At 40.4% G+C, this 13,972-nt stretch overlaps 1 protein-coding gene across 2 annotated transcripts in view; it reads left to right on the forward strand.

Moving 5' to 3' along the window:
* The window catches only part of usp45 (ubiquitin specific peptidase 45), a 42,791-nt gene extending 29,813 nt beyond the window's left edge, over window positions 1-12,978 (forward strand). For both annotated transcript variants that reach the window (XM_026183566.2, XM_026183568.2), the window contains exons 9-18: window positions 2,046-2,133; window positions 5,261-5,342; window positions 5,801-5,892; window positions 6,595-6,651; window positions 6,877-7,008; window positions 8,139-8,805; window positions 9,342-9,439; window positions 9,554-9,640; window positions 9,812-9,956; window positions 11,080-12,978. In XM_026183566.2, the coding sequence (XP_026039351.1) occupies window positions 2,046-2,133; window positions 5,261-5,342; window positions 5,801-5,892; window positions 6,595-6,651; window positions 6,877-7,008; window positions 8,139-8,805; window positions 9,342-9,439; window positions 9,554-9,640; window positions 9,812-9,956; window positions 11,080-11,210 (1,579 nt within the window). In that variant the 3' untranslated portion in view covers window positions 11,211-12,978. The remainder of the gene's footprint in view (window positions 1-2,045; window positions 2,134-5,260; window positions 5,343-5,800; window positions 5,893-6,594; window positions 6,652-6,876; window positions 7,009-8,138; window positions 8,806-9,341; window positions 9,440-9,553; window positions 9,641-9,811; window positions 9,957-11,079) is intronic.
* The last annotated feature ends 994 nt before the right edge of the window (window positions 12,979-13,972 follow it).

The following is a 13,972-nucleotide window of genomic DNA, read 5'->3' on the forward strand; positions in this document are numbered from 1 at the left end:
CATGTGCATTCATTTTTTTTTCTTTTTCACTGCCTCTCTCTTTCCCCCCCTTTTTTTTCTGTCTCACGCATTCTCCTCTCTGTTTTGTCTTCATATTTCTCTCTTTTAGTTGATCAACAAATTCAGTTGGCAAAGCTAGATGGAGGCATTCCTTTACTTGCTGCTCTTCCTGGAGGCTCGCCAGTAAATAACATATGTTCTCTGTACCATCTTCACCCCTGCACGTTGCCTTCTGTTTGCACAAAAAGAGGCATGAAAGACAGAGATTAGGATAAGATGCGAGTATGTGGGGCAACTTTGATCTCCTCCAGATTTACAGGTTCTGACCTGTGTTGAAGAGAGGTGCTTGGCCATTTCTCTCCTGGACATCCATTTGTTCATGGCAATGTGTCAAGGGTGTAAAAAGCTGTTTTGGTCTGAGTGATCTTCCCACATAAGTAGGATTAGGAATGTCATTAGGAGAATGTATTGGTCAGAATTTATATTTGACACACTGCATTCCTTTTTAATAATTATAATAGGATTAACTGCTTTCATCAGACAGGAACAGGTGTGCAGCATTCCTATTTAGAACATTTTGGCAAACAAAGAAACTTAACATACAAAGATCATAGCATAGCAAAAGATCCACAATGGCTTGAAAGGAGTTAACCCACTACTACGCACTTCCCACCTCTGACCACCCTCAATGTTGTCTAATCAGGAATGTGGCCTCTCAGTATGTGTTATCCCTGTTGAACCAACCTGTCCTTTGGTTATGTGGTTGCCTCGGCCCAACAGGTTGCAGTAGCTCCAACCTTGGCTACCCATCTGCCCCTGGCATCTGTCCTCACATCTGCTTCACCGTGGACAGCCAGGGGTCGGAGCCAAGGAGAGCCTCCCCTCTAACCACTCTAATGGTGTCCATTCGCTTTACCAAGAAGATTTGTGCACAGCAGAAAGTCTGTTTTGTGGAAGTATCCAACATAGAGGAGTGGTGACTTGCCTATGAACCTCTTCTTATATTGCTTAGAGAGCTTCATTGTATTTATTTTTTACTTTTTTATGGATGGAAGAATGGTATTTAATAAGACTTATTTAAATCTTTTTTTTTTCATCCAGTATAATTTTTTTTTTATAATAAAGTATAATGAATTTATAATTTATTGAAGTTCAGTGTAATAAGCAACTGCTTTCACAAAAAGAAGATGTTTAATTTTATCTGAGGGGGACCTGCTTTCACACAGTTCATTTGCTAGTAGCAAATAGGTGTTCATCCTGGTAATGGGGTTACTCAGATGGAGCTAGAGCTCATCTGGTGGTCTGTTCACAATTCACATTCACTAAAATTGCTCCTCCTCCTACAGTTTTGGTCAGAATATAATCAAACATGTGATCACTGTGTGTGAGTTCACCCAACCTGTGCTCAAGCTCAAGGTTGTTTTTGTGGTTTTATGAGCACCCAATTATGATGTACTGAACAATATTCTATTCAGGCCATTTAGTGAAGTTGTTAACCTAAGATCCTGGATATGACTGTTTGCAAGCGTCCTCGACTTCTCGGTGGATTTTAATTCTCATTATATTGCTAACATGACTGTATGAAGAAAATATTCTGTCCACCAAAATAACTTTAACAAATTGTTTGTTGGTCCTTTAAGTGTATAAGTTTTATACTGCGTCCACCTGGATTGTGAAAGGAGGCGTTATAGTGGCAGATAGGATTTCACAGATCCAGCAGTGAAAACTCTTGAGAGACCTTGATGCACGGTTTCTTCTTTTTGCGTGTTTTGCCATGGATTCTAATTGCTTTGTGTTCAGTGGTTTTCTTCTAGACTCGATAACGTGTTCAGTTTTTGTGCACAAACAACAGACTCTTTTGAGTCAGATTCACTCCCACGTTTGATGTTGTCACTGTTTTCACAAACATCCATCCTTCAGTTAGTCTTAACTTTGTTTTCTGGGTGTTTTTTTTGTTTTTTTTTGTTGTTTGTTTATTTTGTTTTTGGGTTTTTTGTTGTGTTTTTTTTTTTCTAAAAAAAATATATGTTTCTGTTTTTCTCCAGAGCTCCATGCTTCAAGGGCTACCAACAACAAGACAGCCAGGAGCTTCTGCACTACTTACTGGACTCCATACGAGTAGAAGAAACTAAAGTACGCCTTCATACATAATAGGCTTTCATGTATTTCAATAATCCATACGATTTTTCTAAGCCCAGAATAAGAATTGGGCGATGTTTTGTTAGATTATGTTCTTCAATCAAGCACAAAGTGTTTGTGGTTTATTTTTGTCGTCTTCATTCAGGTGCATTTAGAACATTTTGTATGAGATAAATTTGCAGAAAATATGAACAACATGAATACATATTAAGGTTATAGCAAACATTAAGGCAATAGATTTATGTGTTTTAGTTTCAATGTGCTTAGGTATAGTTTTCTGCTGACTAGGAAATATGTGATACAAAAACAAGATTTAATTTCCGTCTAGATTCCTTCAGCCTCCTCTGTTTCGAGATTATCTGCTGTTTTTAGCTCACTTTGTGGAAGTCCCTTTCTGTCCTCTTACATTTATGCTTTGTAATGGGTGTTGAATCACCTGCAGTATGTCCAAAAATTGACCTTTTAACCTAAATTTAAATTCTGGGGAAGTGAGAATTTTGTTCTTTTTGCCACACAAAACTTGTGTGTGCTGGATCAAAGTTGCTGGCACTGCAGTTCAAGTTTTCACCAAACTCTTGTCTTAAAAACATCAAAGTCTTACAAAGGGAGCTCTGTCTTGACAGTCTGAGCCTGCTGGATGAATTTATGGTACACCCTTTTAATGTCTGGAAAAAACCTAACATAAGCTTGCTTCTGGTCATGCTGCTGCTGCCTTCAGTCTTGGATGCTGCAGACTCTTTCAGTGAAGAGTGCTGTTTGGTCTCTGGGTCATGGCCACAGACTCAGCTCTTATTGCCAGTGAGAAAAAACATCGGGTCAGTTAGACACAGAAGTTGATATTTACTTGTGGAAATTATCAGAATAGGACTTCCATGACTGAAAACGAACAGCTAAAGGTGGTGATCAGGGAGTCGACCTTGAAGGGGAAAGTAGACATATTTAATGGATTTTATCTATTGACTTATTTTTTGTATGAGCAGAGTGACAAACATGATCACACCTCATGTCAACATATAAATATCCAAACCTAAATTGGATGGATAACACAAAGTACAACCTCACAGAGGTGCTTGATTTTTAAAGTTTGCTCAAACACTCAGCTCGATTGCTTTAAAAAAAAATGCACATTAGTAACTTGGTGATGATAGTTCAATCTCACATGCTAATAATTAAGTTAAAAAATGCATCGGAATAATTCAGATGGTTGATTTTTAGCTCCAGCGGTATTACAACTGTGTTTATTTCAAAAGCCATGAGGAGCTAATCATTGTCTTACTTGTTGTTAGTCCTATTAACTGCTCCACATATGCATTGTGCTGTAATTCAGTAAAGATCTTAAAACTTATCCTAGATGGCTATCACCATAAGACATTCATCTGTGTTTTTGTGGGTGGCTTTGTTCGCTCACATAAACCCATGTCATCTTTAGCCAGCAGTTGTGGTCAAAGCTTATGGTGCCATGTTTTTGGCAAGTACAGAGAACCCCTGCCCCCACAACCCTTCATGGGGCAATTAGGAGACCCCACAACAGCCCATTGGAGGGCTTAGCTGGCCCCTGTGATCCCACCAGTGGCTGTGTGAAACCAAGGAGGAGAAGTTAGCGGGTGTGTTTAGTGGTCAGCCCCGGGCCCACGAAAGGGCCACGGGCTCGGCTCCCCTGTTCCCATTCAAACTTGTGAACAGTAACAGTTGTGCCACTTAGGGGACTTGCAAGTGGCATAACCGGCATCATTGTGTGATCTTGGGAAACCCACAGCTGCTGAATGAGCTCCAGGGCCGTCCCATTGTGCTTGAGGGTCGCCCACAGCCTCCTCCCAAACACACATGCACACACACTCATCAGCCCGTCTCCCAATCCAATCAAGGAGGTAAAGAGGGAGGGGGGGTATGGCCTCCGCTATTCATTGACTCAGAAACTCATTTATGCAGCACATTCAGAGATTCAGTGGCATTTTAATCCTACATTAGCGAATGCCTTTTTTAAAACTCATAAGTCATACCAGTTACTAATGTTTCTTGTAAAAATCAAAGCATTATTATTATCCCGTGTTCTCAAACAGAAAAACAGGATGCACACATCAATTCATGAAACGTTGATTCATTCATAACTGGAATAAACCCATTTGCTTCTTATTTGTATGAACACACAAATTGAATATTAGTGATAGTACATCCACATCATTGTGTGTGTGTGTGTGTGTGTGTGTGTGTGTGTGTGTGTGTGTGTGTGTGTGTGTATAAGAGAGCGGGAGAGCCACGATATTGTGTTCCTCTGTGTGTAGCCAACCTTTTAGAGGCCCTAAGTGTTTGTGTTTAATGGCCATTAGTATCAGAGATCTGAATATGCTAATTTAGACCCAGTCAATTATCACCAATTAGCTGAGATGGGAGGTATTACCCTCCCAGGGCATGGACTGTCCTTCTTTGCCTGTCTTCATTTTAGTTTCCACCCCTGCACACTTGTACCAACTCTCTTCACGCCCCCCGACCAGATTCCCCTCCCTTTGGCCCATCCTGTGTGAGACAGTGCATGCTGTTACTTTTGGGGGAGAGAGATAGAGAGCATGGGGGTTACTGGTAATTAATTAGTAGGAGAGCCACATCCTGGTTTGACCACGCTCTCTGAATGAGGTGCAGACTGGCCGGGCTGGGATTAACAGGGTTTTTTGACCTAAATAGCCAGTGCAGTGTGTGGGTCCCGGGACAATGGGGGCCGACTGGTCTCGACTCAGACATGGACCATGGCCAATTATCTATTGATTGGTGCTTTACTGTGGCTGTGCCTCTTCACAGCTCTCTCACAACACACTCACTGACCATGTCACCTCCAATAAGACAACGACACACACACGAACATGCACATTTAATTAAGTGATTTACATGATAACATTTTTGGACAAGCACAATAATTATTTTACACTAATGATGCTTATAATGGGTATACCTGTCAGGCTCAGCTGCAGGCGAGATTGTGATATGTCACTAATGGATGTAATAAAGAGAATTCAAGAAATATCCCCCCAAAAATGCATTTTATTTGCATCATTTATATAATTAATTTGATTTATGAATATTACCTCAAATGTGACTTCTAGTATTTTTCTGGTTTTGTTATATGCAGAGGGTGAAAGCAGGCATTTTAAAGGCGTTCAACAATCCTACAGAGAAGACAGCAGACGAGGAGACCAAACGCCAAGTCAAAGGTTCGTATGGAGGTGGCACACGGCAGAGATCAATAGTTCCATCTTGTGGCATTTGGAGGAAATGCAGTTAATTTACTCCTGAAGCAGAGGACAGTTTCATGAAGAGAAGAATAAACATCCTCATGTTTTAGCGCACCCTTCCAGTTGTGTATCCAAAATTGATTGTGTATAATCAGTTATTTATACAGCAGCTAATAAATTTAAATAGTTAATTATGATCTGTGTCACTTGTTTTTTATTGACCCATGTTCTTCCTTTGTCTCAGCAGTGAAAGTAGTCCTTTATTTGCACTTTTTGATCTCATTAATTCTCAATAGTGATTGTAAATTGTGATGCTTAATAGTGTTTAAAATGGAAATTATAGTGTTGAAAATTTTGAAGGTAATCTTGTAACAGCAATAATCACAATTTTCATGCATAAATAATAAAAGAAAACCTTTTGTCTTTTTCTCCATCAGCATACGGGAAAGAAGGTGTGAAGATGAACTTTGTCGACCGCATCTTTGTCGGCGAGCTCACAAACACAATCATGTGTGAAGAGTGCGAGCACGTAAGCGAGTGAAATAAAGCAAAGGACCTGAATAGTCGGGAAGAACCAATCAGGCACTGCTCTGTAGGGTTTTTTCCCCTCTGTAGAATTAGAACGTATGAAGCACATGAGGGTTGACAAGCTGGCATTTCTTAAACCAACCAGCTCTGACACGAGTCGCTTTTTAATAGCCGTGTAACCTAGTTAGGACTCATTGTGAGACATTTCATGCCTTAATTATTTGATTTTTTTTTGCTTTGAATGATTGTCACAGGAGCAGCACTGGTATTTTTCAGTTAGTCAGAAATTGGCAGACATTTATCTCTAACCAGAAATGAAAAGACAACAAAACTAAGCAACAAGATTTCTTTACCAGCTGTGACGTCCAGGAAACATTCCAGAATTAATCAGAGGTAACAAATGGAAGTCAGTGGAAAAACAAACATAAATCATTTCAAGGACCAGCTCGAATACCAACTGTTTACAGCAGGCATTTACAGTAAATTGTGGAAGCTTAGAGTGGTTAACAAAGCACATGCCTCTATGCAAACTAAAGAGTATCATTGAAGATGGAGAGCAGCAGGTGTGGAGCTAAGAAAGAGGAGAGGAAATGAAAGCATTTTCAGTCATCTTCTCTTAGACTGCAGCAGAACTATGATTTTAACTGTTGAAGAGATTAAAAGTTTATATCATGACACTGACTTGCAGTTATTTATCTTTCAGATATCCACAGTAAAGGAAGCCTTCATTGACATCTCTTTGCCCATTATAGAGGAGAGGGTGAGCTGCTGTAAATTACATTCATTGTGGATCATTTAAAGGATACAAATTAACTCTCTGAGACAGTTTGAGCTGGTAGTTATCTCACAGATTGCTGGGTTAGTGGTGCATTTCTCTGTTTTATGTTTTGTTTTGTTTTTTACTGGCCAACCCCATCTGCTGAAATCAGTTCAAAGTCCTTGTTGAAACTTTTTCTTTGCACCTTCATGTTTTTGTTGTGCTCAGATATCAAAACCTTCCAACCCTGGTAGGCTGGGGAAGGGCACCCGGGAGCAGGAGAGCCACACAGCTCACAGTGAGCAGGTTCCTTCTGCAACACACTCTGTCAACAGAAATACCAGGAAGCTGAGTGGACAGGTGAGACTGTTGTACAGGTCTATTCTGCTCCTTTTCTTGAGCATCATCATTATTATTATTATTATTATTATTATTATTACCGCTGCCAAGAAGGTTATGTTTTTGGTAGTGTTTGTGTGCATGTTGTTCTGTCTAGAAATGCAATCATATGGACAGTTTTGAATGAATTCTCCTAAAACTTTTTCTGGGTGTAGATATGTGTTAGCAATCCATTGAAATTTGACCATGAATGGCAACCACCAAGATCTGCAAGACCAACTTATTATCTGCAAATTAACAAAAAGCCTTAGAACTTAGGAACTATGATTCTTACAAGTATGGTGTGTATTGTCAACATATAGAAAGTACTATAAAAATATTACAATTTATTGACCTCAGGGTCAAAGTGATTAATAATGCTATTTAAAGAGCTAGAGCTATTTAATACATTTTGAGTATAGTTGATTTTCTTCTGACTTTATATGCATTACAGTAACAGTTATAACAATTCAAATACACGGCATTAATTGTTTTGGGGTTTTTGTTTGTTTGTTTTTTTAGGAAAAGAAAATAATAACGTTTTTTTTTCTTCTAACTAAAGATTGAAACAATGTCCACATAAATAAAGAAAACTAAAGAATAATTGTACTCATCATCGAGTACATTATAATGGGGTTCACCAGGATAAATAACGAAACCAAACTACAAACTTCTCAAAGTACCTTTAAAAAGAACAAAGGAAACAAACTGAATATATAGAAAATGCAATGCTGTTCTCTGAAAAGTAAATACTGCCCAGAGAGTGAGCTGCCTTGGCAGAGGTTTTCTCTCTCAGAGTGCTTCTGGTTGTCCTTGTTATGATCTTGGTCTTTTCTCTTTCCTTTATATGAAAACTGCTGTAGGTATTTGGTTTCTCTGACATTGGTTTCTGTTTTTCTAATGCATGATTATGCATTAGATGGACTGTTGTGGTTTTTAGTTTTGGTGAGAGTTCCTTTAGAAAGACTCTTAGAATGCTTGTGTACAGATATGAGAATTGTATTTTATTTTTTTTAATGAATGAGAATTTAAAATAAAAATGCAGTATCCTGTGTGCATCCAGTCTTCAGTGTGCATGATAATGATAATGTACTTGTTCTCCCTTTCCACAGAAGCAACAGAGCAGGAGGTCTTCCAGCTCTGTGGAGGAGAAAGGAGCAGGCTTTAGTGGGGACCGACCAGAGGACGAAGGTGTTGCAGGTGGATCAAGCCACTGCGTCTCAGTTTGTAAGATGGCGGCTGCCGGCAGCCTGTCGGACGGCAGCGAGAGAGACTCGGGCGCTCAAGACAGCAGCAATGACGCCGACAGCGAGGCCTCTGAGAGCGAGTGGACGCCACGTTCCTCCAACCAGAGCCACAGCCACAGGCACATGTCTACCCCATCATCCACCTCCACCCTCACTCCGTCCCCTACGCCTGTCTCCGCCTCATCTCCTTCTTCATCGTCTTCCACAAGGCAAGGCGGCGCTGTGGAACAGCTAGTTAGCGCCGTCTCTAAAGTCAACCTGAGCTTCAGCTCTGGGGACTGCTCTCCATCTGCACACTGTTCTCCAGAGGAGCACGGAGAAACACAGAGCCGAGACAATCTCCACCATCAGCACCACCAGGGGGCCTTCCAGGCTCTGTCCCACAGTTACACACCCAGTTCCAAGGAGTGCTCCATCCAGTCCTGCCTCCACCAGTTCACCTCTGTGGAGCTGTTGATGGGCAACAACAGGCTGCTCTGTGAGAGCTGCACTGAACGTAGGATGAAGCAGCTGCGCAAGAGCAGCTCAGCAGGTAAAAGAAAACAAGCATCTGGAAGCAGAGTACAATGCTTTGAGGATGAGGAACCAGCATTTTCTTTACAAGCATATTTTAAATTATTTCCAGATTATTGTACATTTGAATCCCAGACCACAGGTTGTCTGTATGCTACACGCAAAATCTTCCATCGGAGTATTCTTCACATTCTTTACAGTTGGTTGTGTGGAGTTGGTATTTTTGTCGTTGTGGGTGGGAAAGAATAAAAACATACACAGAAAATTGTCTGTCCAATCCTGTAGCGGTCCACTTCTTTGTAGTGTGAGTCATAACATACACAGAGCTGAAATCTCAGGCCTTGGATCTGGGGACTCACTCTCATGAGCTGCTGCATGTCTTCACATATCAGGCTGCTGCTCTAAAACGACCGCTCAAGTTTGAACAGACGTCCAGGAATCCATACTGCCCATACTGAGTGGCTGATATTATTTTGGCTTGCTTCTGTGTTTGTCTAAATTACTCAAGTAGTTAATAGTTGTAGCTGACATTACTGTGTTTTTGTGTTTGCATAGATAAGAAAGTGGAGAAGGTTTACACCAGCGCTAGGAAGCAGATGCTCATATCCTCACTGCCTCCTGTCATCACATTGCACCTGAAACGCTTCCACCAGGTAGGCAGCCATAACTCTGTTTTCTTCAGCAAAATCATCAGTAAGTTTGAGAGCCTAATTGTTGATTGGTGTGTGTACGTGTGTGATTTTGTTGGTTTTTTTCTCTCCTTTAAGGCAGGGATGAACCTCCGTAAGGTGAACCGCCATGTTGACTTTCCTCTGATCCTGGATCTGGCTCCTTTCTGCTCTGCGTCCTGCAAGGTTTTACAGTTTAAATTTTCTGAAAACTTTCCTGCACCTTCAGATTTTTTCTGTGACTACATCACTTTGTTGGTTCAGCTTGTAATGAAAGTCCTTGGTTGGTGGTAGTTTTTTTTTTTTAAAGTTTAGTTTTACTTTTTGCTAATCTTTCTTTCTTTTTTTTCCCACTAGAACCTGGCAGTCGGTGAGCGTGTCCTCTACAGCCTGTACGGGATTGTCGAACACAGTGGCTCAATGCGTGGAGGCCACTACACTGCATATGTAAAAGTGCGCGCTCCACAGAGGAAAACAGAACAACAGCACAAGAACCTGTCAGGTCAGGGGCCAGCTCTCCTGAGCTCTTTCAAGACCTTCTATCTGTTATTTTCTTTCTGTGTTTTTGTAAGCTTAGTCAGTGTTTTGGCAATAAAACCCTGACTCCCCTGTAACCTCAAAGATGTCCTCCACAAAGAGCAGGTTGAATGGAAGTTTTTTGTGTTCTTTGGAGCCATCTTTTTCTCTTTCCCTCTTTCATTTTCTTTTTATATCGTGTCCAGGTTTGCAGAAAAGCTGAAAAATAGCTGAAAACCTCAAGGAAGAAGTTTTCCTTGCTGCTTCCAAAATAATGTTAAGAAATTATGTCTTACAATAGGAGCTTTTAGTTGGCGATGACACACAGGTCTCACATCTCTACAATGAATGCTGACAGACTGGTGAATCGAGCAATTTCTTATCTTAAGGCCTTGTGACATCTCTATTAAATGAAAGTTTGTCTTCCTCAACATTTCTTCTTCCTGCTATAGCTGCTCAATGTAAAAGTATTAAAGTAACTTACTACAATAATTTCATTTTAACTCAGCTAAGCTTGAAAGTATTATTTTGTATATATAATCATGCTTTGCTTTTTTTCATGTGAGAGTAGTTGGTAAAAAAATTTATCTTATTGCCAACATGTCTGCAGGTCCTTTTTAAAAATGTGTTTTAATTAATTTAAAAAGTATTCAGGTTTTTTTAATTTATGCAGTCTTGTTGCTATAACACGCAGGTAATAGCAGTGAGTTAGCCTGTTGTAATCTGTGACCTTGTTATTTGAGGCTTTCTATCTGTTTACTTGATGGCCCTGGTCTTACCACTTAGTTACCATAAATCGAGTGTTGTCAGCTCTCAGAACAGAGTTTAAAATGCCCCTTGTGACATTTTGAGGGTTATATAAAGTTTCATCCATTGTAACATATAGAAAATAAGAAGAGCACAATGAGTCCACTTTGAGCTAGTTTCAGCACTCCTTACTGGCTAGCATTATTTTAGCTTTGTTGCTATGGAAGCATGAAGTGACAGCTTGTCCCAATATTTACTCCCAGTAACCCAGTATCTCCTTGTATTTCCACCCCCCGACTCCAGGAGGAGCCTTTATGCCTCACGATGTTGACACTGTGGGTTTTGTTTTTGTTTTTTCCCAGGTGCCAGGGACACCTGCAGCAGCTCCCAGGGCCAGTGGGTGTATGTCAGCGATACCACAGTTCAGATGGTACCAGAGTCAAGGGTACTCAACTCTCAGGCATATCTGCTCTTCTATGAGGAAATCCTCTAACATGACAGAAGAAAGTATTTATCTCTAGAAAACCTCCTTTTGCTTTGTGTTGTTTTTGCAGAAGCCTGTAAACTCCTCTTACTGTATCTTTGGGTGTTTTGGAGGCAAGAAAAGGGAAGGATTTCACTGTATACACCTTTGTATTACTTAAATTGGCACCTTTAAATATTGTAGATGTATAAAGGATAAAAGGATTTTATTTTGTGGCTTAGAGATTTTCATTCATGTTCTGTTTTTTATTATTATTAATATCATCATTACTATGAAAAGCCTGCTCTTTAAAAAGAGGCTAGGTGAAAACCAGAGTGTTATTGAACCTGAGCTGTAACCCAAATGTTACGGTCTGTCTCAGCCACAGTCACGTGCCTGAGATGTAAAATGCATGATAGTTTACAACTATAACTAACTGGAAGTGGCAGAATTTTACTGCATGCTAACCTGTACCCGGCGCCTATGAGTTGGTGTCGGTTGCGTGTATTTGTGTGGGTGAGTGAGCGAGAGACCAGTGAATGTAGTTTGAAGGTGCTGTGTACCATTTTCACATCAGTAAATGATCGCCAGCTTAAATCAGACTTGGCAGTCTGGTTGTGTTATGAATGTAAATGCTCCACACAAAATATTTGAATTGTGAGGCAATGGCTTCAGTGAGAGCGTGATCATTAGTGACAGTAAAGACGAATATAGACGAGGAGGAGCCGAGAAGCAGCATTCTGTGGAGTTCACTGGAATCTGTGTTTGTACATTTGAGACACCCAGTCTGAAAAATCAGCCTTGGCTCTGTTGACGCAGGATACACACTGGCTTAACATACTGACTGAAGTTGCCACACAGCACCTTTAAAGAAGTAGCACAACATTATTCTACTTCGGCCTTTTTCAAAAGGATTGTTTTCTTAAAATCAGAATGTATAAATGTCTGACTATCAGTGAATTGAATTTGCCAAAGACAAGTTTGTTTGGTTTTTTATTTCTGCGGCAAGTTTGAGCTGAGTTTCTTTAACATACTCTCCCTCAAGGTCATCGGTGTAGTTCTCCCCCCCCGCAGGCAGGCGCACTTGATGTTTATCGCATCACTTCTTCTGCCTTCATTGTATTTCAGCTCCACCCGAACACACGAAAGTGTCAGACAGTCAGCACCACAACAGACTTGCTCTTCATTCTCTAATGCCATGAATAAGCTTGAGCATAAAAGAAGAAAAAAATGAGAGAAACATGTTAGAAAACAGTTTAAAGGCTTAAAAAAAGGCTAATAAGAAAAACCTCTTTCTGTAATGTGCATGGGTTGATGTTCTAATGAATGTATTGCCTATTCTTCAAATGTCCATGACAAATGACCTGTTTTTTGTTTTTCTATGAAAATATTTTAGATTCAACTACTTTTATTTCTCCTGCTTTGCCAAACGATTAGACAGAAAAGAGTTCAACGTATGCATCCGAGTTTATGAATTATGTTCAACTGCGACAGAAAAAATACAAAATCTGTGCCTCTCTTCACGGTTAAGAAACCCGTGGATGGTGAGAAGACAACTTGCAATCATATAAAGAGGGATATGCGTGGGTTATTTATGTACAGTATTGCTTACTGTAAGCAAAAACAGTACTGAGTGTATGTAATTGTACATATAGGACAATACAAAACTCATGGTGCTCCAGGCGTGCAGGGTTTCCTTCCTCAAGACAAATTCTTGCTCCCAGAAAAATATTTAAATTTGCTTATGGAATGAACATAAAACATAATGTATAAAAATAAACCTAATTTATGAACAGTATATTCAACGATATTCTTTTTTTTTTCTTTAAGCTTCTCTTGTGCAACAGCTCTAGTAGTAGAAAAGAAATCACAATAGATTTAATGTTTTCTGCTGCTAAATTGGTGTCATGCTGGGTTTTGTTTTTTGGGTTGTTGTTTTTTTTTTTTTTTTTACTGCAAGCAAGATGTCGTCGACAGTCTCCCTCTTCCTATCTCGGCTGTCACTGCGGATCCCGCCGTGCCACATTCAGCCAGTCTTCGCCCGTTATCGGCCGTGACGGGTGCAAAGCAGCACTGCTTCAGAACATGTCGGGAGCTGGTGAAAAGGAGGTGGGTGTGGAATCAGGAAAAAGGGCAACGTCCAAAGACATTCGCCCCGCGCGTTCTCTCACTCCCACACGCTGTGACATCCCAGCTGTGTGGCTGGAACATAGAACATGTTGTCAAACCGCCACCAAACAAGACGAGTAAATCTTTTCTGAAGTGCGTTTGTCTATTTTTAAAGGGGGGCTTTTGGCTGGAGGACATGCTGCTGAGGCATTTGATGTGATTTAATCTTGTGTAATGAAAAGCGCCCTCCCTCTGCATGAGACAGTTTTAAGAAACTAATAAGGTGCTGCTGTGGAGCTCGTCTACCAGCAGTGAAGGTTAAATTTTTACTGCTCTCACTGTCAGCCTGGCCCAGCTGCACACCACGCTGCACATGCACTCGCTAATGTATAACACGCTCAACACGTTTTCACATGGAAGCATTCACACACTTGGACTGCACACGCCTCAGGCTTTGTTCTTCACAGGGAAAATGCACCAACACTATACCAACAGAGTACACGATGGTATTAAATCACACCTGCACACGACCTCTTCAAACACACGACATGTTCTCATAAAGTGCTTCAGTTCTGTTTTAGGAAAAATAGTGGGCTCCATCCAGTCTGTTTAATGCTGGAATCCTGCTGATTATGGCTTAATTTATACATGCCAATAAATAAGTCTTAAATTATGCAGTTTGA

Source organism: Astatotilapia calliptera, chromosome 11 (assembly GCF_964374335.1).
Source record: "Astatotilapia calliptera chromosome 11, fAstCal68.1, whole genome shotgun sequence".
Classification (NCBI taxonomy): domain Eukaryota; kingdom Metazoa; phylum Chordata; class Actinopteri; order Cichliformes; family Cichlidae; genus Astatotilapia; species Astatotilapia calliptera.